General features: G+C 39.9%; 2 protein-coding genes across 4 annotated transcripts; both read right to left on the bottom strand.

The window, feature by feature from the left end:
- On the bottom strand, positions 1 to 27341 carry actn2b (actinin, alpha 2b). Of its 3 annotated transcripts, XM_041789541.1 has the most exons (21): positions 27043 to 27341; positions 21557 to 21671; positions 21182 to 21301; positions 20471 to 20557; positions 20214 to 20301; positions 19878 to 19956; positions 17334 to 17415; positions 17006 to 17091; positions 16669 to 16761; positions 16083 to 16313; positions 14008 to 14155; positions 13505 to 13655; positions 9356 to 9464; positions 8479 to 8619; positions 8071 to 8253; positions 6386 to 6520; positions 5919 to 6098; positions 5526 to 5672; positions 4362 to 4427; positions 1052 to 1210; positions 1 to 819 (listed from the first exon to the last, which is right to left on the bottom strand). In XM_041789541.1, the coding sequence occupies exons 1-21, from the start codon at positions 27166 to 27168 to the stop codon at positions 661 to 663; spliced, it is 2685 nt and encodes an 894-aa protein (XP_041645475.1). In that variant the 5' UTR covers positions 27169 to 27341; the 3' UTR covers positions 1 to 660. The 3 variants fall into 3 exon arrangements, with proteins under 3 accessions (XP_041645475.1, XP_041645476.1, XP_041645477.1); XM_041789542.1 differs by lacking the exons at positions 21557 to 21671; positions 27043 to 27341 and having other exon boundaries at positions 20471 to 20555; positions 21182 to 21270; XM_041789543.1 differs by lacking the exons at positions 19878 to 19956; positions 21557 to 21671; positions 27043 to 27341 and having other exon boundaries at positions 21182 to 21300.
- LOC121511045 (ABC transporter F family member 4-like) lies at positions 10581 to 12992 on the bottom strand. Its single transcript, XM_041789544.1, has 3 exons — positions 12874 to 12992; positions 12732 to 12790; positions 10581 to 12496 (listed from the first exon to the last, which is right to left on the bottom strand). The coding sequence occupies exons 1-3, from the start codon at positions 12894 to 12896 to the stop codon at positions 10695 to 10697; spliced, it is 1884 nt and encodes a 627-aa protein (XP_041645478.1). The 5' UTR covers positions 12897 to 12992; the 3' UTR covers positions 10581 to 10694.
- Positions 27342 to 27483: the final 142 nt, after the last annotated feature.

Raw genomic sequence — 27483 nt, 5'->3', positions numbered from 1 at the left:
TTGAAACAAGTCAAAGCACTTTATTGAATTATCCATTTGCCCACAAGTACAGTGTTACTCACTGATTAATCTGATAACAAATCCTGCAAATTTCTTCGAGGTGACAGCACTGCCTGAGTAGCTTCATTTTCCAACCAAAATACAGCAAATCAAAGCTTTCACCAAAACTGAGAACATATCTTTTGCTTTAAGTTAGAAGTATTTCCCAAGACATAGTTCAATTTTTGCAGTAAAAGTTGCCTTTTAAGTTTAATTGAACTTTTTCACTTTTGGTGAACTATAATTTTCATCTAGTCTTTCCTTTGCCATAGAGCCCTTTTTTTCTGCACAAATATAACACACAAGATAAATATAAAATGAACTGTTGCTCACAAATCATTTGAAAATGGTAACCTTTACTTGTCTGGGGGGCATTTCCTTCCAAGGGGAAACAAGACAAGTACCAAGACACATGACATGACTGTGCTCAGCATGAAAGTGGACAGTTAATGTTCCAGAACACTAAAAAACAAAAAATATATATTTAGTATGTTTCTAACGCATTTCTTTTTGATCCAATTGTTTTAAAGATTCCTTAAAATGATAAGGAGATAAAATGTAGATTGGGGGATGGGATGGTTACATAAACTATCAGTAAATGAAGTTGGCAAGTCTAGTCAGTTAAAGGTCGCTCTCTCCGTAGAGGGCGGTGGAGAAGGCGGTGTAGTCTAGTGCCCCAGGTGGGGCTCCAGGGCCAGTGTAAGGTGGCATCCTTGTGATGCAGTACTCTGCTTGTTCTGGTGGAAGTTCCCTCCTCAGCTCATCCACCAGAATGTAGGGCTGTGATGATGGGTAGAAAATATGAGTTACTTACACGATTACCAATAGATTCATGCTCATACCCCCATTTCTATTTTAAACTCACTAACAACAGTCTCTGTAAACCATAAATCAGCATGGCACACATAGTGCCATGCCTGGAAATGCCTGGAATAGAGAAGATTAGTGTTGGCAAAGAAAATCTTCAAATATGCCAGTAAGCCAGTAAAAACAAACAAACACAAACAGATACCTTGTCAGTTGCCAGGATTCGGAAGGACGCCACAACCTGCTCTGCAGTGTCCGTATCTGCAGTCTCTCTGGTCATAAAGTCAATAAAAGACTGGAAAGAGACACTACCAGTTGCACTGGGGTCCACAAGCATCATTATACGGGCAAACTCCACCTCCCCCTAAGAGTTACATGGATGGAGAATAAGAACAGTTGGTATTAGAGGTTGCGGGACACAGGCTTAAGAAGGCCCTATCATTGTCCTAACTCCTGTGGTATGGTAATCTGTGGTGCCCTTATTAGATTTCCAAGTCAGTTTTGACAACAGTCTCACTACTTCATGACTTGTCATGCTGGCTAACAGTATGATGTAAATGAGGGTAAAATCAGGGTGTGAACTATGGGGGATCCAGGGCAGAGCTTGGCTCCACTCTATTAGACATGAGCCCCTTCAGAGCATGTTATTACCCACGCCGATGAAATCAGCAGGGGGTTATGTAAAGGGTTCCGTATCTTTGTTTGTTCGTTTCTTTGTTTGTTTGTATGTGTACAAGTTAACTCGAGAACGGCAAGTCGGATCTTCACCAAACTTTCAGGGAATATTGGGATAGTGACAGGGAAGAATCGATTAGATTTTGGGGATGATCTGCTCACCCGTTCGGTTTTTCTCGCACTTCAAATTTTGAACACCAATGGGAGCGTGAGTTCCTCGGTGGCGCTGCTTAGGCGTGGGTCTGCCGCCTCAGACAGCCATTCTAGTTTTCAATATGGTGGGGGTCTTAAAAAGTATTGACAGTTTAAATTTTTGTTTGCCTAGCATATTTTGTGTGTATCTCTGTGTGTTTTTAAAGTGTTGCAAGCATTTGCCGTCCTAATGTAATGATAATGGGCGTGTTTTGAGTCAATTCAAGGCAAGACAGTAGTGTGGTAAATAAGGAGGTTATGGGTTTCCCTTAACTGAATTAAAATTTTACATATAATAGGCTTTGCAAACTTAAGCCCTGTTGTGCAGAACTGGTATTACCTAGGGACCTCTGGTAATTTGTAATTATTGCACAGGACGTCTATTTTGTTAATCCCATTCAATTGACCATGTCTGTAATTTGTAGAGTAAAAATTGCAGGGCAAATTACCTACCACATCTTAGTGCACACAGAGTTCCATAGGTAATTCTAATCCTGTGCAAACTGGCATCTCAGTAATTCAGAGTGGTAATCATGTTCTACAGTTCGTGCGGCTTTAACTGCTTCTTTTCTGAATGAAAAATATACAGCCTATGCAGGACATTGTTGACAAAGTTTTGCCACATATATGATTGCTGTTCTTTTTTAATTCCATCTTGTGTCCAAAAAGGACTTACTTTTACTTATTAATTAAACTCAACTGTCCAAATGTAGGTGCGCGCACTAATGCTCTAATACGCACAGCGCTGCCTTCTACAGCTTCTCTTAACAATTATATCTGTACTATTTATCCCTGCATTTCATGCAAAACAATTTTTCATTTGAAATGTGTCTCTTAACATTCTGTGATTACACTACAACAGTTGATTTGCTTAAGAAGGGTCGTTATGCATTCGTAACAATCCCAAACTTAAAGAGTGCAGAATATTATCCACAGTATCACCTGCATAGAAACTGCTTAAAATGACAGGAGAGGTTCATATTCAACATGAGACATCTTGCTCTAGCATACATTAATGGGAGGGATGCTCGACTTTCTTCCTCTTACTCTTCTTATCTGTCTGATCAGCTGCAGATACCCACATGTGACTGGGGGTTACATGAGCTCAATGCATAAAGGAAGAGCTAGGGGAGATTGTTCTCAAGTTTACTGGCGATGGACAGCTTGCTACAGAACTAAATAATGTTTAAATATGCAGTGCTTAACAAATTTATTAGACCACCTGTCATACTTGTCTCAAAGACCATCCAGCATCATGAAGTACTTTAATTCGGACTCTTGCATTTTCAGTGAGCTCTCCACGTTTTACCATTTTGAACAGGAATGAGGAATTTCAAACTGAATTCACCCAAATTTGAGCCGGCTCACTGGGCTTCTCTGAGAAGTCAGAAATTAAACAAGCATAACATTCAACCACTAAAACTATTTTTTTTTCTGTTCAGGAATGCAAGTAAATAACTATCATTTGACATATTAATCAAGAAATAATAATGTGCTTTACTGTTTTTTCAGTTTTTTTGTAAATCAGTAAATTTGAAAATTCATGGATAACAATAATAATTATATTTGAGCATTAAAAATATCATTTTGGTTAAAGAGCTTCTACATATTGGTATATTAACAATTGCAGAAACATAAAAAATAATTTTGGTAATTACCAATACTGTTAATTTAGGGCAGCTGTGGCATAAACCTTACTTTGGTTAGGGTTAGGGTGGTCTAATAAATTTGTTAAGCACTGTATATATATAAGGAGAGGGAAAAAGCACTTACTACACACTGTCTATTGTAAACTCTGGTTAACAGTTTGTATAGGACACATGAAGACAAGATCACCTGCAGAATATGATGTGCACAACATTGCATTTTTGTATGAACTTTGGAAATTAAAATTCACTGTTAGTTTTTATTGCTGCTGTCATGTATCACCTCCATGTTTTCCTTTAGAAATTTTAGAAAAACTGAGTACATTATAGACCTCACTACAGGGTCAGGGGGTAATTCCTAAATGATCAGAGGTCCACAGGTAATACTAATCCCATGCAAATATTACTTTAGTCTTGTTGTGACTGAGACATTTGCTTAAAATAATTATTTTTCCAGTGAATTTAGCTAATACAGCCATGAATTTTTCATGTCAAACCCCCCTGATGAAAACAGAGCTCCTCCAAATTGGTGGTACAGTTAACACAATTGGTAAAATAAGCATAGGTTAAATGGTCAGAGAAAGAGGAAAGGTAAAAGAAGAGGAAGACAACCAGAAAAACTGAAGGTAGGAGTGAAAAGGGAGTTACAGGATAAAGTATGATGAAAGGAGAAACAGACTCCAAACGGCTAACAGTTAACAGATAGACTAATAGTATCACTTTACCTTTGCAGGAGCATTGTGTATGTTTGCAGTCCATCAGATAGGATGACTTTCTTATGTGACTGTCCTGCAATGTATCAATCACTGCAAAATTTATGTGCTGCCACATTAATGTCAGCCATGTATCTTATTGTATTGTACTGAATCGTATTGTATTGTGTCATGTCTTGTTGCATTGTTTTTGTAAATTCCTGCAGTTTCCATCCCCAGTTTTAATGGCATGTATAAATTTTATACAATGGACAAACCACCATTCATGAAACCCCTTTAGATTACCTACCAAGTCATAACCCATGGAGATGAGGCAGGCTCTAAAGTCATCGGTTTCCATGGCTCCATTTTTCTTCTACAGTCAGAGGCCAGATTTCAGGTTCAGTGTGCAGGGCATAAGGAAAAGAGTGGAGTCAGACAAGATGAAAGAAGACTGCAGCACAATAGAGGCATACATACAGCACAGTATGATTGAGAAGCTTTTTTTCTGTCTTTAATGGTTTGGTCATGTATGTACAAGCAGTGTTTTCTGATGTCTTTTAAAATTATTATTATTGTTTCTATTGGTAAAACAAATCACTCAATGTCAATCTTGACAATTAATATCACCAAGGGCTAACCCCCCCCCCAGCACTTGTTACAAGCCTTTAAATTAACATGGGCTTTTTACTCCTCTCTTTTTTTTTAATCATTTTCAGCTCATATAGAGTCATCTTCAATTTTTTCAGTCTATTTCATAATCACTTAAAAATCCTCACAGTATCTTTAACCTGATAGCAGTATTTTTTTTCTTTTGACAAAGGCAAATAAAGTCAGCAGTTAAAACAGTTCCCAAATCTCATTCTTACAAAGAGATGATTTGAGCTCTGCTAAGTTTAAAAAACAGCTCTGTGAAGATGTGCTTTCAATTTGAAACACTTTGTCTTTCTCCTCCTTCTATAAGACACTAAAGAAACTGAAAATTAATTGATTTGAAAAGAAGACATCACAGCTTACAAACTTAGGGAAACATGAACTGTAAAATCACACTTCTACTTGCATACACTTGGAAGTTGTTTACACAGAACAAAAACTATTCTCGTGAGTGTGAAAAGCCTAAAGTACAGCCCATAAATGTAACTAAATAAGGCCTTACTCTCCTTAGGTAGTTACAATAGCAGCTACTGTTGATAATGCATTATGTGTGGTCATCTGCAATGGCTAAAGGAGGTCTGCTACATCCTCTCTACCAGGAATAACATGAGATCAAATGTAGGGTCAGCTGCTGCACACTGCTACTGGGTTTGTTAAGAAGTCCTCTAAAGAGAAGACATGTAGGTCACATTGCCATCTCTAAATAAAAGACTACACCCATTCCCTCGCTCTGCTTTTTTTACCACAGAGAGGTCCAGAGATCAGTCACTCAAATGGACTGAAAAAAAGCCTCAGTTATGGGAAAGGTATCAAGCTGTACCCTGTCAAAGTGGTTGAAAGATGATCTGAACTCATTCATCTGCTGCTGGCTGATTCCCTTGGCATCTCGGGTCAGGATCTGGGTCTCAATCTCGTTGATTGTTCGGGCGATGGTTGTGAGGAGCAGCTCCCACCCGACACGAATGTGCTGTTGACAAAGAAAAAATGAGGAATGAATGCTAGATATGTGTGTCATGTTTAAATATATCATGCCTCAATTAATCCTCTTGACAACCACTTAAAACCACATTATAAATGGCACTTTATATTAAACCTGCCTTGCCTAAATACCTATGAAAACATGAGATAAAGATCTTCACCTAGTATCTCATCTTACGTTCTTTATGTTGTTCATATATGGGCAAATTCTTGTTACATTCAAATTTTCCCATACCTCCATGGTGTAGTTGGTGTGTTTGTTATCAAACACCAGTGACTCTTGGATAAGCTGGTGGTCTCCCTCCAACTTGTCAATGTTGGGCTTGTAAGCGACAATAACATGCTCAACTTGCTTCAGCTGGGTCATCTGGTCCTCCAGGGTGCCTCCTATCTCCAGGGAGCAGCGCCCGATTTCCTGTCGGCATTAAGCACGTTCAACTTGATTTTTGGAATTTTAGATCAGACGATACCTGTACTGAAAGACACTGTTTACCTGTAGTAAAAGTACTTTCAGTCAGAAAAGAGCACAAAGAAAAAATCTAAGCATATAATAAAACTTTGTATTATTTAATTACCATCATTATCAGGAAAGTCACCTCCCTTATACACAATGCATTTAAATGTAATTATCTTCCACTTTCAGACTTCATTTGATTATATAGAGATAACTGCTGTATTTCCCATGAGGGCTGCATGTCTGACCTCCATCCTGGTCTGTATCCAGGGACCAATGAGATTAGCCTGAGCAGCAAACTGTCGTCTCAGCCGCTCATGGGCATGTTGACGGGCCATCTCCTCCTGGAGGGCACCATCCCTCTGAGGAACCAGCTTCTTAACCTAGTACACACAAACACACACAGACATACATACACATGAAGAGCTGATTTGTAATTTCAAGAAGAAGAGACCTATTGAAAACAGAAATTAATGGATATAACAGTAGCTAAAAGTAAAATTTTAAAAAGATGACAATAAGTACAATTTAAATAAATTTTGGCACATTGTAACACTTTTTCCAACCAGCAGATGTTGCTATATAGTTTTCTCTTGATTTCACGTTAGACGCTGAAGCACGAGTATCAGCCAGACATGGTGTAACCAAGTGAAGATTTTGAGGTGTGGACAGCATCTTGTTTTAAATGCATGGTGAGAGGAAACAGATCAAACAAAAACTGCATGCAAATATTGCAACAGACTGATAAATGACACATATAGCATGACAAATATTATGACACAGCATGTACAACGATGCCATCGTGGAGCCTAAGACACCAAAGTGTCTTAATAGTTTGCTCTGAGGAGCAGACTTGAAACCCCGTTTGCATAAATCAGAGCCATCACGATTTCTATGTGCAGCAGCATTTTGGGTTCATGATTAACATGGAAGAGCTAGCTGTTACGAACCAACTAACCAGGAAAAATGTGAAAGGAAAAACTAAATTTGTGAGACAAATTTGATTAAATTAAGCTTCTCAAAACTGTTTTTTTTTTCATAAGATACTGATATTATACATTTTGTAGGTATATTAAGAGGCTTTCCTCTCTTTAGTTGAGAGACAGGACAGGCAATAGACCATGGAACAGGAGAGAGTGGGTGGAAAATGGCAAGCAGGACAGGTGCCACAGGCTGGATTTAAAGGTAGACCACCTGCTTTTGGGACAGGAGCCTCTGTGCATTGGGCACAGGGATATAACCAGCAGGCTAACAGTGCCCCAGTAGTGTACATTTTATCAAAAAAAATGCATTTTTTAATAGTAACCATTAGTAAAGATTTAGAAAAATATCCTTATGAATATGAATGATACTTGAAAATGTACATGAGTACCTAGGCATGACTATCAGTAATAACTGACAGAGCACTAATACTAACATAAGATTTGTCTTAATTTCTTAAGAAAACTGAGAGGTTTTAATATTGACAGCACCTTGTGGAAAGTGTGTTAAAAAAGCTTCATTTAAAGTGGGTTAATTATTTGTATTCAGTGTTGGGGAGGCGGGGCATTATCATGCTGGGCTTTAATAATCTATTCTAGATATGTGTTTATTTTAAAGGTGCAGAGTGTAATATTTAGCAGAACAAACTTGTCAAAAATGAAACATCATATTTATGAATCTTAATTAGTGTTTAATCACTTGAATACATAAAATTGTCCTTTCTGAAAATCAACCCAGAATAAGCCTTTTATTCATGCAAAAGGAGGGTCCCTTCCATGGATGCCATCATCTTGGATTTTTGCATTTTGCATGTTTCTACGGTACCGCAGAAGGGACCAAACAACAGATACACATTTTTGAATTCGATTTAGAATTTGTAATAGTTTTGAATGAAAAGTTAGCCTTTATTTAATTTATTACTTTTTTTTCTACAGTATATGGGCCCAGCTACCTTTTCCCACTTGTTGAGGAGCTCTTCAATTGTGATGGTGCTGTACGGGTTGATAATGTTGGCCTTGATCCCGTAGCTCTGGGAAATTTTCTGCACCTCATTTTGGATTCCCAGGATCGCCTGTCTCTCTGCGTCTGCCTCAGGTAGGGTCGCTTTGAACTGCTCATGAGCTGCGATTAGACTCTGGAAAGGGAAACGAGGAAGTCCTGAAATGTTATTAACATTTAAATTTCTCTCAGGAGAGCTAACAGTTTATGCTCTTCTCATTCAGAATTGACAGACCTATGAACACTACTCACAGTTTAATATCATAAATCCAGGAATCACAGGAATATTGAGAGCAGGGTTAATCCTGACAGGGCCTCTTAGCTATAGAATGACAGTCAGATGAAATGTGAGGGAACCTACCTGGACTTCCTCAGTGGTATGCACTATAAACATGTCCTGAAGATCTTCCATGGCTCCTTCCATCCAGTTGTTGAAAGGAGCAGACCTCTTGGCAAACTCCAGGAACAACTGATCAATAGTTTCCAGGAGCTTCTCTGTACGCTGCAAAGATAGCCAGACATCACACATCTGTTTAATGTCTGTAGCATCCAACTTATAGCTTAACAGTACTCGCTTCCTTGAACTATGAAGGAGTCTTCTCATACACAAATCCCAAAACAAACTTCCCATCACCTGTTTTAATGACTAATCCCTGGGTGCAAAACATTGTTATGGCCTTGTTAACCCCCCCCCCACCCCCACCTTGGCTTGATTACTTCTGTCAGAGTCCCTCAGCTTCAGCAGGGGGAAAATGGGGGCGGGGGGGAAGATAGACAGAAAGCACACTTCTGTCACTGTCATTCAGACTTAATCCTTGGCCCTTTTCCCAGGCCCTCACACATTTGCAGGTCTGGAATGGCCAGTGCAGATCAGAGGAAGTGGCTGGTGGGCGTTAAGCCAGTCATTTTCTATACAGGACGCTTACATCTATTTCTCCTTTATCCCCTTCACCCCTCCACTGTTACTGTCCTATCTGGGTCAGGGATTTTAAAAGGGGATCCAATTATCTCTCCTCATTAATCAGTTGTGTCTTCACTGCTCAGATGTCATTGACAGACACTCAAATATGCTTACACTGACATTTTGATTAAGTTGCTGTTGGGTGTAACTTCATTCTACATCTACTATGATCCAAGTGGCACATGAGCGCCTAGCAAATGCAAAGAATTACTCCACAAGATTTTAAAAGCGCACTAGCTTAAAGAAGAATCACATATTAATTGAATGTTGCCTCTACCTCAAGTGACTCCCTCCTCTTCTGGGTTAGGGTTCCCAGCTTGTCCCACAAATCACAGATGCTCTGGCAACGTTGGTTCACACCAGCAACATCATGATAATCCAGCTCACTGGAAAAGAAGAGCAATTACCACATATTTGGTCAGTTCTGGAAGAGAGATTTGTGTGGTCTGGCAAACGCTGGGTCCTGTTCCTTTTTAAAAATAGCTAGACTTCTGGTATAAAGCAACAAAACTGAGACTGGGAAACATGAATCCCTCTGTTATAGTATGACCATCATCAGAAGTTTAAAAGTAGTCTTACATTACCACCGAAGACTGAGATAAGTTGTATACAATTCCAGTTGTGATGTCTGGAGTCATTTAGAAAGGCCTTGGGTGTTAATTGAACAGCTCATTAACGCATGTTCAAAATAATTATGTAAACATTCGAGTTAGGCTGGCCTGGCCGCACACTACATTGATTGTTTTTCTGCTAAAGTCACATCATAGCCTCCCAGACTCCAAATCATATCAAACACGTTTGATATTTATGACTCTAGGTCATAGTGCCTCTGACAGAGTAGCCCCAACAACCACAGTAAGCAGACCAGGTAGTGCCGGATAACACGTACTTTCACCACTCAAGCATAAACACAACCGTACCTTCATGCCAGCTAGAAGGTCATTGTGTGGCTGGACTTACTGGCCCTTAACAGGAAACACTATTTAAAATTTGCATTTTGCTTTAAGTACATGACTTGATTACAGAGGGCAAGGAGTAACAGCACATTTTTTGCTAACCCAAGTCAAGTACCACGTTTCAAAATTAGCCTTACAGTATGTAACACTCCTTAAAAAATATGAAATTGTAGTCTTTAAGGACTCCAGACTTTTACCCTTCTGAAATTTGAAGGTTCTTTGGCACCTTTCCCAAAATACTGTACAAGATTAAACTGGAATGTAAATTTTCAGTCAACTTAAAAAAAAAAAAAAAAGAAAATGAATAAAATTGGGGACAAAATCTAATTTCGTGGTGGTAATTTTAGAGAGTTGTATTTTAACAGCAAATTTTAACTAAGTGAAAGATAGTGCATTTGAACGTTAGTTTCTTTCCCAGTCCTGTAAACCAATTAAAACTAAAATTTGGAAGTAAAAACTAAATAAAAATAAATTAATGAAACAAGGATAATCTTGGAACTGAACAAAGTAGATGTCCCAACCCACAAAGAACACAGTACCTTTGTCTCATTTTAACATTTTATTCAAATTTCAGAAGCAGCAACTTGAAAGGAAATAAAACTGCATGGCTGGAATTGCCTGATCCCAAATATTCAAGTTGGTTCACAAAGTCCATCCTCCTTAAATTTTGCTGTAATCCTGGGGCCTCTGCAAGACCTGCTCATCAGGTATCACCTTAGTTTTAGCCGGCTCAGCTTGCACAACTTGGAACTGAGGAGCAGGCAAGTGGTACCTCTGGTAATGGACTTCATCCAAGTAGTCTTTGCCTGCTTCGAAGTTAGACTTCGATTGAGTGTATGTGCCAGGAGGAAGCTGGCCATTCAGGAAGAGGAAGAAGTGGTTCAGACTGATCACTCCCAGATCTGATGAAGACTCATGCTCAGAGGCTTCTTCAGAGGTGGAGGAGGTAGTTGACTGCACAGCCATTTGTTGCACTGGAGCAGAAGGGAGATAGTTCATGTGGCCTAGTTCTTCAGTTTCCCTCTCTTCATTTCCATGCTCCATCACAGCTTCGTAGTGACTCAACTCACCGCCCTGGTAGAGGGATTCTGCAGCAGGTGGGGAAAGATCACTCAGCTCTTCAGTTTCCTGTTCTGAGCTACCATGCTCGAAGCTCCCTGCGTAGTTGTCCAGCTCGCCACCCTGGTAGAGGGAATTTGAGAGCGGCGGTAGAAGATCACTCAGCTCCTCCGTTTCCCGTTCTGAGCTACCATGCTCGAAGCTCCCTGCATAGTTGTCCAGCTCACCACCCTGGTAGAGGGAATTTGCTCGTGGCTGTACAAGATCACTCACCTCCTCCGTTTCCCGTTCTGAGCTACCATGCTCGAAGCTCCCTGCATAGTCGTCCAGCTCACCACCCTGGTAGAGGGAATTTGCTCGTGGCTGTACAAGATCACTCAGCTCCTCCGTTTCCCGTTCTGAGCTACCATGCTCGAAGCTTCCTGCATAGTTGTCCAGCTCCCCACCCTGGTAGAGAGAATTCGAGCGGGGCTGTACAAGGTCACTCAGCTCCTCCGTTTCCCGTTCTGAGCTACCATGCTCGAAGCTGCCGGCGTAGTTGTCGAGCTCACCACCTTGGTAGAGAGATTCTGATGAAGGAAACTGAAGCTCACCCAGCTCCTCAGTTTCTCTTTCTGAACTGCCATGCTCAAAGCTTCCTGCGTAGTTGTCCAGCTCCCCACCCTGGTACACAGGTCCAGAATGTGTTGGGACAAGACTGCTCAGCTCCTCAGTTTCCCGTTCCGAACTGCCGTGCTCAAATCCTCCCCCGTAGTTGTCTAGCTCACCACCTTGGTAAAGGGATTCTGATACTGGTGTAGAAAGCCTGCTCAGTGCCTCAGATTCCCGTTCTGAGCTTCCATGTTCAAAGCTTCCTGCATAGTTGTCAAGCTCCCCACCCTGGTACACAGGTCCTGAAAGTGGTGTGGAAGGCCTGCTCAGCTCTTCGGTTTCCCGCTCTGAACCGCCGTGTTCAAATCTTCCCCCATAGTTGTCAAGCTCTCCACCTTGGTAGAGGGGTTCTGAAAGTGGTGTGGAAGGCCTGCTCAGTGCTGCAGATTCCCGTTCTGAGCTACCATGCTCAAATCTTCCCCCGTAGTTGTCAAGTTCACCTCCCTGGCGGAAAGGCTGAGGGGCTGCATGACCATAGTAAGGCAGGGGCTGAGCCGCAATACGGCCAGAATGACCCCAACCTGGAGCAGCACCTGATGAAACCATATGGTAATTGCTTGGAGAAGAGCTTGCTGTATTGGAGGTTCCAGGGCTCATTTCCATTACTGGCTGGGGATCATGCAGGTAGGAGACTGCAGGGTGGTTCACACTGGAAGGCTGAGCAGTAGCATATTGGGGTGAGCTAAGGTGAAGGCCAGGAGGTGCCTGCACATTGTTGTAATGCCCCACATTCTGATTTTTCTGGTTCCAGACTAGGTGGGACCAAAAAAAAAAAAAAAAAAAAAAAAAAAAAAAGTAGAGTTAGCAAAGAAAACATGATAATATTTGAGCAAAAGTTCTTTCAGAGTTTGTTTAAAGCTACTGAGAATTTTTAGCTGGTTATTAAAAAAAAAACTACACAAAAAACATTGTTTAGTTTTTAAATTAAGTGCCATTTCAAGGATAAATTTCTAAAAAGAAGGAATTTTAAAGTTAAAAAAACCTTACCTGGTTTAAGAGGAAAGCAGAGGACATTCCAGCTTAACAGTGCAATCAGGAGCAACTGACTGAAAAAGGAAACAAAACCGGGTCAAAATTCTGAAAAAACAGGGAAACAGAATGAAAGAATGAATGAATGAATGAAACAAACCTTGGATGTAACAGAGAAGTCATTTTGCTTGTCAGCTGAAATGATATAGTCTTTCTCTCAGCACAGAAGTTAAGTAAGAAACTTGAAATGCTCTGTGGCCAGTCACAGACTGAGAAGGTAACAACAGCCAGGTGTTTATAATTGACACAGGTGTTTGCCACTGACTACTAATTGAACATTTTTGCTGGCCAGGAAAGACACAGCCGTCTCCTTTCTACTGAGATAGACTTAAGAAGGGGACTGTTATTTTCAGGAAGTTTTTCACAAAGTGGTTTAAAATAATCTCACATTTCAGTCATGGTTTAGTTACTTATATATATACATATATATATATATATATACATATATATAATTTTATACATATTCTTCTTTCACATTCTCTATAACACGTTATTTGTTATTTGAATTACAAAATCCATCCAGGCAATCAGACCTGTAGGTTGAACATTGTCTAAAGCCAAAAGGCTATTAATATAAAATATACAAGACAGAGAAAATCAAGATCATCTTTGCTGATTTCTCACAGTTTTCGCCTTCCCTCCCCTCTGTGATTGTGTTTGGCAGCAGTAAAAACCCACTCCAGGGCCTCCGTGGCACATGAATGCAAACGTCTGCTAAAGGGAGAGCGTACTTCAATTCCTGAGCAATAGCTGCAATCTGCTCCACTCTGTCCTGGTGGGCCGCCAAGTCACTCTCGAAGGCCTCATGTTTTCGAAGCAATGCTCTTATTTCTGTCAGGGTGGCTGTTTCGTAGTCCTTCTGGGACAGCATGAGCTCTTTACCTGAGTATCACACATATGCAAACAGAGTGAGAGGTTAGAAGTCAGAGAGAGGAACAGCTGGGTGATTAGAAAGTCAGATCCAAACAACAGACCTTATTTGGTCAGTGCAGATGAAGAAAATGTAATGTTGGAATTAACTTAGAGCTGATTATATTGGACAGAGTCAAAAATCTTCAATTATATCTCAGGGGGAATGAGTCCAAACAAACCCACAGGGTTAAAGGAAATGCTTAAGTATAAAAATAGGGATGTAAATGCCTGTAGATAAACCATATGCCACCTAACCAAGATAAGCAGATAAACATTAGATATTATGGACAAAGAGACAAAGAAAAGCAAAACTTAAACTGACCACTGGCCCAGTTCTCATGATTGGTGGCTTTTTGGCGAAACTTTTCAGCAAGGTGGTCCAGCCTCTCCAGCCTGCGGATCTCTGTAAGGAGCCATTCCTCATAGCCTTTCTCTGCCTGCTCCAGGCCCTGCCATGCACTGGCTATGTCCTGCATACACAGTGAAAATACAAAGTAACAATCTAGTTTTTCTGAGTTAACTTGTTTTGGATTAGAAAAATAGATATAAAATAAGAAAAGATGGCATAGGATGTATGAAGGAAATTATAGTCCTAGATTGATCCATAATTAGGCTACAAAGTTAAATATGCAAAGTAACAACAGTCAGTTTCAGAAAGTTTTAACAAACCACTATCTGTTGTTTGGCTGTAAATGATACAATGTCACTTAGCTGATGCTTTTATCCAAAGTGACATACATATTGCCCAAGAGCCCACAGTAGATACTCATTGAAGCCTGACTGGGATTCAAACCCCCAATCTCCTGTAACAAAGTCAGCTATGTCAACCACTGAGCTATCCACAATCTGTTACTCCTCAGTCCTTTGTAAAGAATTCAATTCAATGTCCAATACCTACTGAGTAGGGTTGTCAAAACATTACAGTTTCTAATTACAATGAATCTCAGAATTTCAGTAATTACAGTTAATCAAATCCTTTTTATAACATTTTAAAATTACACTGTTTTGCATTTAAAACGTTTTTTGTTTCATTTTGGATTTTTCTACTGTCTTAAACTAAGTGTAATTGACTTTTTTGTGAGTTTTTAAAGTAAAATGAGTCAGTATGGATCAGTGGTGGACTTACTTTAAATCCCTGTAGCTGCATGAAGATCCTGCAGTGGCTTAAAGGTCACTTATTTTACCCCTTTAAGACAAGTTTATATTGGTCTCAGAGGTCCCTAAAACATGCCTGTGAATTTTGTTGCTGAAAACACACTCCAGTATTGTATTTTTGCATGTCTAAAAGACTCTCTGTTTCAGCCCCGCTCAGAACGAGCTATTTCTGTGTCTGTGGCTTTAAATGTTAATGAGCTGTCTGACTCCGCCCCTTCTCAGGAATTAGATGTGGCTCTCAAGAGAAAGGGCGGAACGTTCTTCCAAGCAGGGAGGGCCAACCAAACCTGGGGGGCAGTCATAACTCCCCACATGACATCATGACAGGAAAATCTGAGAACGGCTTGTTTCAGCACACATTTTCTGAAAGGTGGAGAAAGAGAGGGGAGGGTTTTTCTGATTCTTGGGGGGATTGTGGATGGGCCAAGGGCACATAGTTTTGCAAGAAAAGCCTGAAAAAGTATATTTTGCATAGTATGTGACCTTTAACCAAAGTGTGCTGAAAAGGATAATAAAACTAATAAAACGCAAATTATGTGCTTAAACTAGGCAGCTCTAATAGAGAAGGACTGTTCCTGTAAATGTTGTACTCTCATACTAAGTTTGTCCAACTGTGACCTCCTCTGCCAACTTTAAATTGATGTGAAACAACAGAGAGACATTGGTTACTGACATCGTGCATTATTAGCTCAGGGGCTGATGTAGTCAGCCTCAAGCAAGTTTATTGGACTAGTTTTTGGCAAAAAATGTCTCATTATACATAACAAACACCCAACCAGTTCAGATTTTATTTAAAGATCTACAGAGCAAAAACGCTTGGATCTCTTACAATAAAAAGTCTGCCAATGATGCACACAAATTATATTTGTTAAGCATTATGGAATGAGTAAGTAAGTCAAGTAGTTTAGATGGTACATCTCTTTCCAAGACACTTAACAAGTATATTTTTCTCCCTGGCAGATTTCATAACTCATTAGAATTAATTACTATTCTCATTTTACTTTTATATCTTGAAATAAGATGTTTATCTGGACTTGTCAGGTGGTTGTGGCATAAAATATGTCAAATGAGCTAGTTTTTTTCTGTACACTGTACAAACGCATTTGCTTCGTTTTGAGTTTTTGCTGTGCTGCAGGGCCAATGTTGGTTGAAGTCAACCATTTCATCGGTGCAGCCTTACTCAAAAGACCTGTCATGCAGACCATTAACTGAGAAGAGAACAAATTGGATTTTGTGACTTACAGACACCATCTTCCCCTCAGAGGGCATAAAGGCGGGGCGATTGCTGATGCGCAACTTAGTCTGCAGGGTGTTGAAGTTAATTTCCAGCTGGCACTTCTCCTGCACTTTAGGGGGCTTGTGTTGGCGTCTGTAGTCCCTGAAGTCCTCCAGCTTCCTCTGCATCTCTGCCATGGTCTTCTCTGGGGTCCGGTTCTCCAGCCAGGGGGTGGTCCGGCGGATCCACTCCAGCAGCTTGAAAACACAAGGGCAACATGAGAATAAATGAAAAGGTGAAAATACTCACTGTTTTAAGAATAACAGGATGAAATGTAATGTTTTTCATCACACTGGTCTTAGCTCACTACAGCAAAGGGGTGCATGAGTGGGTGAGAAAGAGTCTGTACTTCTACTTTGAACTTCTTTCATCATGTAATAGGCAGAGGACAAAGTTATGTGTAAATTATACTGTACAAATTATCCACAAAGGTTATAAAGTTAGCAAAATTATTGCCTGAAATATCAAAGGTCTTATTACACAGAGTGTCATCATTGTGCGAGAAGAGAGCTCTCTCTATACATATACTTTATTGTTGAATTACAGCTTTACCTCACTGGCCAGTCTCTCATACTCCTCCATCATTTTCTCATTCTCCTGGTTTACTCCAAGCACCTTGCAGATCCTGTTGGCAGCTGTTTCTGCCTGAGGAAAAAGGCAATAAAATAGGGTAAAATCATGGGCAATGTATCACAAGCAGTCCAAGCTCCTATTAATCCCTCTAATATTAATGATAATCCTAACAATCAATCTGTTTTTTTTTTCAAAATGCCGAAATTACAGTGAAATGTACAGTATGTTCCAGACATTATGTTTAAAATGCATGTGGATATTAGGGAGCATAAAGTCATGATACTGTAATGTTTAAGGAAATACTCAACAGTGATACCTGCTCTGCTCCTGCAAAGGCATGATAAAAGCAGGACACGTAGGTCATGATCGCTCGCTCATCAGGCTTGGGGGTGTTGATTATATCTATTGCAATAAGAGACAAGTACACTCAATTAAAAAAAAAAAAAAAAACGAAACAACTTTCAAAGAAGATGGAACTTGCAGATCAATTCTAAGTCTATTTCAAGTCGTATTTCAAGGCTAATATAGACAAAATATCCTGAGCCACATGCAGGAGAGTATAAACACAAATACAAAAGCAATATTTGAGAGTGAAGTTTACGAGAAAGCAGGGATTAGGATACATCTATTCCATAAAACATTACCTTCCGCATCCAGCATTTTGGGAATGTCCAGGTGTTTCTCGGCTATGTCGAAAGCCAGGTTCAGGTTTCCCAGAGGATCATCCTAAATACAGAAACACAATTCTACATCACTGGACAGCAATGCTGGACTTAAAATGCCACCAGGCTGACCTCCATGCTATGGTGGGCACATCAAACTCCATGATCACCTACTCCACCACAGCACTAATTTTACATTTATATTACAGAGAGGTGCTGAACAAAAGCCTAAAGTGATTTTGACATGTTGTAGGGTCCATGTTTCTTTTGTCCTTTTTTCTAATCAAAAAATGCTTTAATTTTTTTTTCTTTTCAGACTAGAAAATGAACATCAACCTATTTTAAACTTATGCTCTTTGAGATCTGACAATGAAAAAGAAGATTGCTTCATATTTCACTTTTAACTTTTGATAATTAAAAGGAAAATCAAATGACCAATTTTTTAACATCTATTTCTGAAACAAACAAAAAAAAACAATAGTACACAGACCTTGTACTAATATCTGTTTGGTGAATTTTGTCTTAATGAGTTATTTGTTAAAGTTCTCTCAAATATAAGAAAAAAAGTATTTTCATGGATGTAATCTGTTTTCTGACTACCACCATGAAGTATTGAAAGGCATCATATACTGCATGACCATGACTAGCACGTTACTTGTTATGATACTTCTATTAAAAAGATGTCTTATTTCTTAAAATAACAAAGTTAAACCAAAGAAATAAGCTTGTCTGATAGGGAAAACCAAGTGTTCAAACAGAGTGGGAGTGGCGCATGAAGCCAACAGCTGACAGTGAAGCCTCCCCTGCTAATGGGACAGTCAGTGAGGTGAGTGAGGACAGAGGGGTAAAGGGATCATGCTATCATGCTGCTGCTGCTGCTATTGTCCCTATCTCTGGACCTCTGTTCCATAATGGTGCAGGAAGAGGAGTGGTGGGGGTGGAGGCAGTGACACTACATGACAGGGCCAGCTGCTCGCAGATCCAGTGCAGGAGCGAGATGTGGATGAATAGGGTGGTAAATTGATGACGGTATGGAGTGATGGATAGAAGGATACCCCAAGGCCTGGGCTTGTGTGTTTGTGTGTGTGCATCCCTAACCAGACCTGTCTTAGCAGCCATATCACAGTGAGCTTAACAAATGCGCTCACCTGGAGCCAGACTCAACAGCTGTCTGGCTCACACTGAATCTGTCTCCTGGCAGCAGAAGCCTGGCTGAAGAGTCGAGGTGTGACTGGATGTGTGAACATGTGTGTCAAATATATTGAGTGAGAAAAGGGCCAGTTTAGCCACAGTGAATTTATTTTCCTAATTATGAAACTCAACATTATCCATGCACTGATGTAACTTTGCTAACTTTCACCGTGGCCATTTCGCTGACTTCTTCCTGACTTTTATGACTTGGAATCTCTAACTTGGGGAACACTACGTGACAATAGAAGCAGCAAAGCTAAGCCTGAGCTCTGCAGGGACTAGGCTCATGTTTCTGTGACTATTCAGGGTCAACTCCAAGTCAGTCCAGGGAGCTACATACTGAAAAGTGAGCTTCTGTTTTCCAAAACAAATGAAAAGTCACTCCTAATAATGAGTAATGGTGGGAAGAGAAGCCTCAAATTAGCCTTTGCACCTTCCCCAAGAAAAAAGAGGGTGTGTTTCTTGACTATTATTGTTGCCTTACAATCACAGGAAGGCTGCCAGCTTTCACTTGCTCCTGAATGATAAGCATCATGGCTCACTGAGGCCCTCACCTGTTTATACAAAACACTGACAATCCTGGCTATCTATTAAATCCACAATATTTAAATGAGCCGGGGATTCTTTTTGCCCAGAAATCGCATAATCACACCCATATGCTGGTGAGAATATTCCAAATTGGAGATCATTTGTCATGGTTTAAAAGTGGACATGTAAGGCTTTGCGTATTTATCACTTTTTGTTGATACATGAAAGGCAAAAAACCCAGAGCATGAAATTTAATGTTGTAACAGGCACAGTGGGATACCTTAAAACACTGAGGAAGCAGTCTTTTCACACTACTTATGATGAAATTGTGATCCAAATAAAAGCTATGGTTAATGCTAAAAATGAAGCAAGAGATGGGACTAACTGGATGATGTTCTACTGAGAAGAGGAAATATCCATAGCATTATAGTCGGTGGTGAAATTACACACCTTATCTACATCAAACATTGCAGCATTCCCCTTAACCTGAATAATTCATATGTAAACAACAGTGTATCCTACAAAATGCCACATATTTTTCAAGAGCAGCAGAAAAAGAACAGTCAAAACAAACTATTTAAAGCTTAAAATATCTTATAAAAACATCTGCTTTGAGCACATCGCTGTAGTCCAAATCCTGTGTAGCTTTAGACTAGGTTTTCATCAATCAGTACATCATTGAAATGGCCTTGATCTTTCTGTATTTATTTCTTAATAGTCCTTCTGTGACAGAGGTGTTAATTTTGTGGAAATCACTCTGTTAGTGATATACACGGCATCCTGGTTACAAGTGAAACCACACGACACCTTGTTGAGTTTAGAGTAGTCGAGGAGGTCAGGTCTGTGTCTATGAATCAGGGCGCAGAAGGCCAGGCCATCCTTCCAGCTACACCGGCCGATGAGCAGAGAGAACCAACATGTCAGGGCAAAGTCAAACTTAATCTTAGGAAGATATCCCATTATGGTATCAGATGAACCGTTCATTCAATAAACAGTACTTTCAATGTGTGCTGACACTTTGCACCTTTCTATTTACTATGAAATAGCTGCATTAAATAAGAGGACATGAAGATTAGCTTTTGACCACAGAGACTATCACTGCAACCCAAAAGAGCATGTTAGAGAGTAGTATTGACCAGTTACCTGACATGGAAGTTTTGGACATTGACATTCCTGTAGGGGGCAGTCTTTCTCTGGCACCACAGAAGAAGGCCTTCCTTGGCAGATGTTTCTATGGGAAACAATATAAAGTTGCATAGTGAATTTAAACTGTGTGCTACAGATCAACATTTTATGTATTAGTCTTCATTTTATATGGTACTCCTGAATCTAAAGTCAGTGGGCACTATGCCTTGAGAAAATATAATACTTAGTTTAGATTTTTTATTTTATTGCTCCACCTTCCACAGAAATGTCCTGAATGGCAAAACGGAGGATGATAGTCCATATCATTCCAAGGGTCATCTTCACGTTACCGTCCACAATCTCTGAAAGGAAAACAATCTGTTACAAACAATTTTTATGGGACTGAAAAATAAAACCTGATAACTGTTTATGTCTGTGGGTTAATGAGACACCTTATAGCCTATAATATTAGAATCAGCTTTATTGTTCAAGGAATTTGACTCCGATTAGCCTTGCTCTCAACGTAAGGAATTAAACATTAAATATAAAAATAAGTAAAACTGAAAATGAATACAAATTAAGATTTAAATTTGTGCAAGCTCTTGTTAGATTTTTCTTTTCTAGTATATACAAGTTTGTGTGTACTGATGGTTACAAGATGTGCAAAAGGTGCAAGAATGCTAACTAGACAAGATCAGATCTATAAAATATGCAAGGATGTGAGTTACATGCTGAAGCTAAGATGATTTAGAAGAAGATAGTTTACTTTAAGTGCAAACATGTATATGAGGCGAGGCATTTTACCACAGTGAACTTTCTGACAGCATTCGAGAACAGTAAATAGATTAATTATTAGTGCAAATGTGCATATAAGGTGAGGCATTGCACCACAGTGAGCCTTCTTGCAGTATTCGAGCTACAGTGCAGCCGTAAGAGACAGTGCAGGATATTTAACATTCCAAAAATATACACAAAGGATTTTTTACCTTCAGCTCCAATAGAGACTAGTTTTACTCCTTTGCTTGTGATAAAGTCCAGTGCTTTGTTGACGTTGGCAATCTTATGAAACCGCATCTTCCCTCTGTCTGGCTTGGGTAACCTTTCTCCTGCAAACAGAGCATTATTTGAAACAGTCGGATGTTTATGTTGAGTTTTTGCAATGGCTGCCCCGCAAAAAAAAAAAAAAAAAAGTCCTAGATAGAATCAAGTTTTTAAAAAAAATCAAATATAGTCAAACAACTGTGCGGAACTTGTAGCCAATATTGAATATAATGTTCATTTAATCCTAATGGTCACAGTTCATTGTGAGAACTAAACAAAAAGTTATAAAAGATCTGTCGTCCTTGAGTAAAAATACATACCTGAAATAACTTCTAGAAGCAGCATGAGTTTAAGTCCATTCCTGAAGTCCTCCTCGATGTTTTCGATCTGAGTGCCAGCTTTCCTCAGATGAGAGTTACACCAGGCTGTGAATGTCTGACAGGAAAGGGAGATGTATGCTAGTTAATATATGATACACTTACAAATACCTTCATGTGAATGAACCCTTTCAACTATAAAAACCCAGCTGTTTTGTACATTCTGGTAGTACAAAACAGGTTGGACACGTTATGTGCAGAAATTGCAGAAAATCACTGCGCAGCTAGCATCCTGCTAGACAGTTGCAATCTACATAGGAACCTACCAGAACAGTGATGTTCTGGGGACAGAACATGATTGACCATAATCACCTTAGTTTAAAAATTTTTTTGTTCATAAGTTAAACCAGTGAAATTTGTCAAAATACAAAAGCTAGCACATGTAATCAAGTTAGCTTGTAAAATTAATTTGTAAGGTTACACAACTAATACTTTAACTCAATGCAAGCAGCAAGGAAGTGTGCCTTACATTTTGGCATTACATTTTAAAACAGAATTCTTAAAATCTGTGAAGATTAACCTCCTAGAAGAAACACATATCTCCTACTCTTATGATCAATCCATAAAATTTATAATTAATTTAGTCAGCTGGAAAATTCAGTAAGCTAGCTGATTCATTCAGAGCCACAAGGTTTGTTAGCTGGGGAAAAAGGTCACTTTCTTTTTTTAGATTTTATTTTTGGCCTTTATTTGATAGGACAGTGGATAGAGTTGGAAACAGGGGAGAGAGCGGGGAGAGACATGCAGGAGATAGTGCCACGGGCTGGATTCGAACCCGGGTTGCCTGCGTATATGGCATGCGCCTTAACCACTCGACTACCGGCACGCTGGAAAAAGGTCACTTTCGAAATCACCACAACAAAATGAACTTTCTGCATACCTAAAAAAAAAATTCTATATTAAAGTCAAACCAAATTTTTTTTTATCAACTACGATACTTTTCTTCTGCTTTTATAATCATTATTCTAAATTTGTACATTGCTTAGGCAATGAAACTGTTTTTTTCCATGCCAATAAAGCCAACTGATATTGAAAAAAAAACTACTTGTCCATTAGGTTAACCAAAGCAGACAGTTAAGGTGTAATATTTTTACTGTCACCACACACATGTTCATACATTTCCAATACAAAGTGATTTAGTCATGTAAAGTGCTTTAAGTTACGCTTTAAATCATTGTACATTCTTTAAACACGGTATTTATCTCTGTGGAAGACCTTAACAAACTGAGAAAGTTAACAACTTAACAAGTCTTCGCTGCTAGAGTCAACCAAATAAATGATGACCTTTCTGATCAGTGCTACATTTTCAGATTAACCTTCAATGACCCACTGGTGTCAAGCTGCAACTTTTTCTTTCTTTCAAAGCTTACAGCCATCAGAACAAACCCTATGTGCAGCACTGAATTACTGTAAATCACGCTAAGACAGGATCATTGTCTTCTCCTATTTTTATATCGCCTTTCAATAGCGACTAGCAGAGTTCACGGGCGCTCAACACTGTATGGATGAAAGCTGGGAGCCGACCACAGAGCACATTCCGACCGATATAAGGTGTTAAATTTAGACCGCTCTGCTGTGCCTCACGATAAGAGGCCAGGAGGAAAAACGTCAAAACGTCTCGCCATGTCAACATGAACGGAAATGTCACGTGGATGCAGAGCAAGTTTTCCCTTCGCGTCACTCTTTGTCACTGCTTTGCCACTTAGAATGTGATTGGTTACAGCTGCAAGGTGACAGCTTTATCACAGTCATGTATGCAGCTCTTCCAGGTCACACTTGTTACTATGCTGTGGTATGAAGACAGGCAGGAATGGATACAGGATGGGAACATAGTCAGAAATCCAAAACATTTGAAGGGTATACCACCAGGATGAATGAACAGATCTGTCAATGTGCCTAAATGTAGCCTAAACTCTTGCCACAATTAAAAACATCCAAAGGCTAAAAAAATGAATAAAACATATGATTGACAGACACTGTGTTGCATACAAGTAACTGTAGTATAAAGTATTTTTGCTCTTTTATAAAGTAAAGTAAAGTCATACTTCATTTATCCCTGAAGGGAAATTCATAGTTTACACTGTTTTGTTGCTTTTACATATTACACACATATACAGTGATGGCCTTGCTGCTCATTGCTAAGCGCTGCCGTGAGCTGTTGGGGGGGTTCAGTGCCTTGCTCAAGGGTACTTGGACAGTGCTCAGGACATGATGGAACCTCTACAGCTACCAGGCCAGGGTCAGGCTCTGCTCCCACCGGGACTCGAAACCAGCGACCCTCTGCTCTCCAGCCCAATTCCTTCCAGCCAAACTCATGAGTATTTTTTCATACTTGTGTGAATGGCCATGGTGCACATAATACATTTGTCACTTCACAGTGATAGCAGATAATAATTTTATGCTTTGCTTCTGCGTTTTTCTTATTGCTTAAACATTATTTTGGAACTAGACACATCTGGGAAAATCCATCCATCCATCCATCTTCTTTCGCCTGTCCTGGGGTCGCAGTGGCAGCAGAGGAAGCAAGTCAACACAGACGTCCCTCTCCCCGGCAACACTTTCCAGTTCCTCTTGAGGGAGTCCAAGGCACTCCCAGGCCAGATGGGATAATCCCTCCAGCGAGTTCTGGGTCTGCCCCTGGGTCTCCTCCCAGTAGAACGTGCCCAGAAGACCTCCACAGGAAGGCGCCCAGGAGGTATCCTGATCAGATGCCAGAACCACCTCAACTGGCTCCTGCCGACATGAAGGTGCAGTGGTTCTACTCTGAGATCCTCACCCTATCTTTAAGGCTGAGCCTGGCCCTCCTAAGGAATCTCATTTTATACAAGCAGTCGAAATGAGATTCCTCTGGGAAACTACCGTTGTAAATTTGTCTCCATAACGCTTGATAATACAGGGAAATACTCAAATATGATTTGGTTTAACCTATTCAAAAGCTACTAAGTAATTTTTACTTTTTATATGAGCAACTTTAAGTTTTAACACAATTGTAGTTGCACTTTATCCAGCAGTTTCTGCATATCAATGCTTTAACTGCAATACATGATAAAGTTATTTAGCATCTCTTCTAGCCCTAATTCTACCAAAATCTTTCTTGTGCAAACAAATATATTGTGACAGGATTTTCAACAATAAATATCATATTCCACACTTAACGTGGCACTGAACCTCTTCCCACATTGTTAAAAGACGTGGCCTCCTGGCCCCCCAAATTTGACTCAGCCGTGCACAGTTGATGAACCCTGCTGCTCACTTTCCAAGCCTCCCCACCCCATCTTCCTTTCCAGCACAACTAACCAGTGACGATGACATCTAAAAATAGGCCTAATTGTGAATCACACCCAGAGAGGACCAACCCTCTCTAAGAAGTGGCTTGGGCCTTTGAAGCCTCACTAGGTCAGAGGCTAGTCATCTGTGTCCAGGGGGATGAAAAAAATGCAACAAATTGTTAAATCTATTATTAAGTTCATGAGAGAGCCATTATTCTATTCCCTTTCTTTCCATTTACCTAACATTATTTTTTATAACAGTCCTGCTCTTACAGTAACACGACACCCTACTTGTGCAAACTTGGCTCATGAGTTCCAACAGCTTCAGTAATGTCCTTTATAAACTTGTCTGTACCAAGTAAAAGATTCAAAATGTTCAGAAGCATCATCAGATTATTTTGTGAAGACAAGCTTAAAGAGCTGCTTTAAGGAATTATTATAAACCTACTGCACCATGGCTTTACTCTGAAGAACACCCCTAAAGGGAAATTAGATTGTATTATACTGTGTTATATTGCATTCGTCTCATTTCACACTGTTCATTTTTTTTTTATATTGTATCATGTCATACTGCATCATTTGTTTCATATTGCTTCATATTGTATCACACAATCATCAAGTTTGGAATAGGATTTATAGGTTTTAACTACTGGTGCAAAAAGGTAGAGTAATGCTCAGTGAAAATGTCCAGCAATGGTCTTTTACACATGCAGACAGGAAGGGAGACACTAGTGTTATTGTATGTAACCATCAAGTAAAAAGTTATGTACTTTTTGAACAGCTGTTTTCAGGACCATTCTCTTCTGAGCAACTGTAGCACCACATTGTAGCCAGTAAAAGGAAGAAACACTGGAGACTAAGCTTTGCATATACACTGGAGTCATGATTCTGGTGTTACTGCCTTGTGCTACTAAAAATACAGACTTTTGTCATCCCCGTTGAGGCCACAGGAGGTTATACACATGAAGTTGATGGTCCCCAGTTGTGCGAAGTGCTGCATTTTAAGGTCCAGGCCAACTCTTAAAGCCCTAAAACCAACTGACAGTGTGGGAGGCCGAGGCTATATTGAGTGGAGCTGATGCTGGTACAATATTTCTGCATGGTTTCTATAAACAAAAGAATTCCGCACCAAGGACACTGGATTAACCCTACTATAATGCCTTTTGGTCCCGAGGTTAAAATTAGATGTAGCGTCCATTCTAATCCCAAGAGCGTCATCATGTGTTAGAAGCATCTGTTGACAGCTTGCATTCCGCGCGTATCAGTGGAGAGGCAGCAGTCTAGAGAGCCGCTGGAAGGCAGAGCTATTGTTAGCTGGTACCCACCGCATCCGTCCGTCAAGCCTGCCATCCCAGGCCCGCGGCTGCGTCAAGATAGCGATACGTACAAAGAAGGATTCCGGAAGTTGAGTGATGGTTTCCTTCTAAATAAAACTACGTGTAACTGGAAAATGACTTTTTTCTTCGTGAAGCTGTTGTACTATGTATTGTTTTATATATGTCTATCTCTGTTTGATTATAAGCTCATGCATAACTTACATCCAAATAGACAAATCGACATGCTTCCTTGGGTTGTAACGAAAATACTGTTTTTTTGTTGCGCAGTATCTTCATAAATAGGCCTACACCTTCTTATATTTTGCATAGTGCAAAAGTACATTTGGAGTACTGTTGTAGTTCAACACGAAGTGCGTCGGCGCTACTTCTCCATTTAGCTTGTCACATTGAAACTAATTACTAATAAACACAGATGTCTCGTTTAGATTACGTCTATAATACAATAGTTTTGTTTAACTGTCAGTGTTCCGTTTTTCCATTTATTAAGTTAAAAACCTGTTCAATGGTCATGGAAACGTCAAGTTAGCCAACCACTTTTATTTTGAAGCTGTCAACCGGATGTTGAGCCTCTTTTTATGCTACGGTTTTTTTAGTCCAAACTTTCATCTCAAAGTTAAATACTTTAAATGTTAATTATTTTCAAAGTAATGCCAAACATACGCATTTGTTCGTGTATCTTTTTAAATATGAAAGAAATAAACTTCTAAAGTGATGCTAAGTGCCATGCTTACGTAGGTTTATGTTTTCTTCATGTCGCTCAGTGCGTAATATCAGCTAGAATGTAATTAAGTTTAAATACTTTGAGGGGTTTTATCGGACTTACTTTCCTCTGCTGTTGTTCCCATGCAGGGTCCAGTAGCATGTCCCTGTCCCACTCATCTTCCTGCATCATATACTCATCCTCGTAGCCGTTATTATAGAGCACCGTTGTTTCCACCTGGGTCATCATTGTTATGCCGTTACTTTCTATTACCCGGAAAATTCAACTGCTTCTTGCCCTTTGACGACGGACAGCTGAAATAATTATAACGCTGACGACTCCACTTGACTTTCGCTTCTCCGAGCTACTGCTTCTGTTCTTTTTGTCACTCCGTCACGCTTGCCCTTGTCCTCCCGACCTGACAGACGTCTGGCCCCGGTTGCCACAGATGAACAAGCGCATGTATCATTAGTACTGGGCAGTCACGTGACGACTGCATGCAACCCCCCCCCAAAAAAAAAAATCCCCATCACAGACACGTCACTCTCTCACATACTACTACAA

The sequence above is a fragment of the Cheilinus undulatus genome, linkage group 6, assembly GCF_018320785.1.
Source record: "Cheilinus undulatus linkage group 6, ASM1832078v1, whole genome shotgun sequence".
Lineage (NCBI taxonomy): Eukaryota > Metazoa > Chordata > Actinopteri > Labriformes > Labridae > Cheilinus > Cheilinus undulatus.
Note: the sequence above shows the minus strand (reverse complement) of the source record. Positions and strands in the feature narration are given on the sequence as shown.

Bases quoted from the DNA above. Each gene is read 5' to 3' on its own strand.
- LOC121511045 (XM_041789544.1), bottom strand. From the start codon at position 12,896: ATGACTTCTCTGTTACATCCAAG. The intron at 12,791-12,873 runs GTTTGTTTCATT...TTCCTTTTTCAG, and splicing joins ACTTCTCTGTTACATCCAAG to TCAGTTGCTCCTGATTGCAC. The intron at 12,497-12,731 runs GTAAGGTTTTTT...GGTCCCACCTAG, and splicing joins CTGCTTTCCTCTTAAACCAG to TCTGGAACCAGAAAAATCAG.
- actn2b (XM_041789541.1), bottom strand. From the start codon at position 27,168: ATGATGACCCAGGTGGAAACAACGGTGCTCTATAATAACGGCTACGAG. The intron at 21,672-27,042 runs GTAAGTCCGATA...CTTTCCTGTCAG, and splicing joins GGGAACAACAGCAGAGGAAA to ACATTCACAGCCTGGTGTAA. The intron at 17,416-19,877 runs GTGTCGTGTGGT...TTCTGTATTTAG, and splicing joins ACTACTCTAAACTCAACAAG to GATGATCCTCTGGGAAACCT.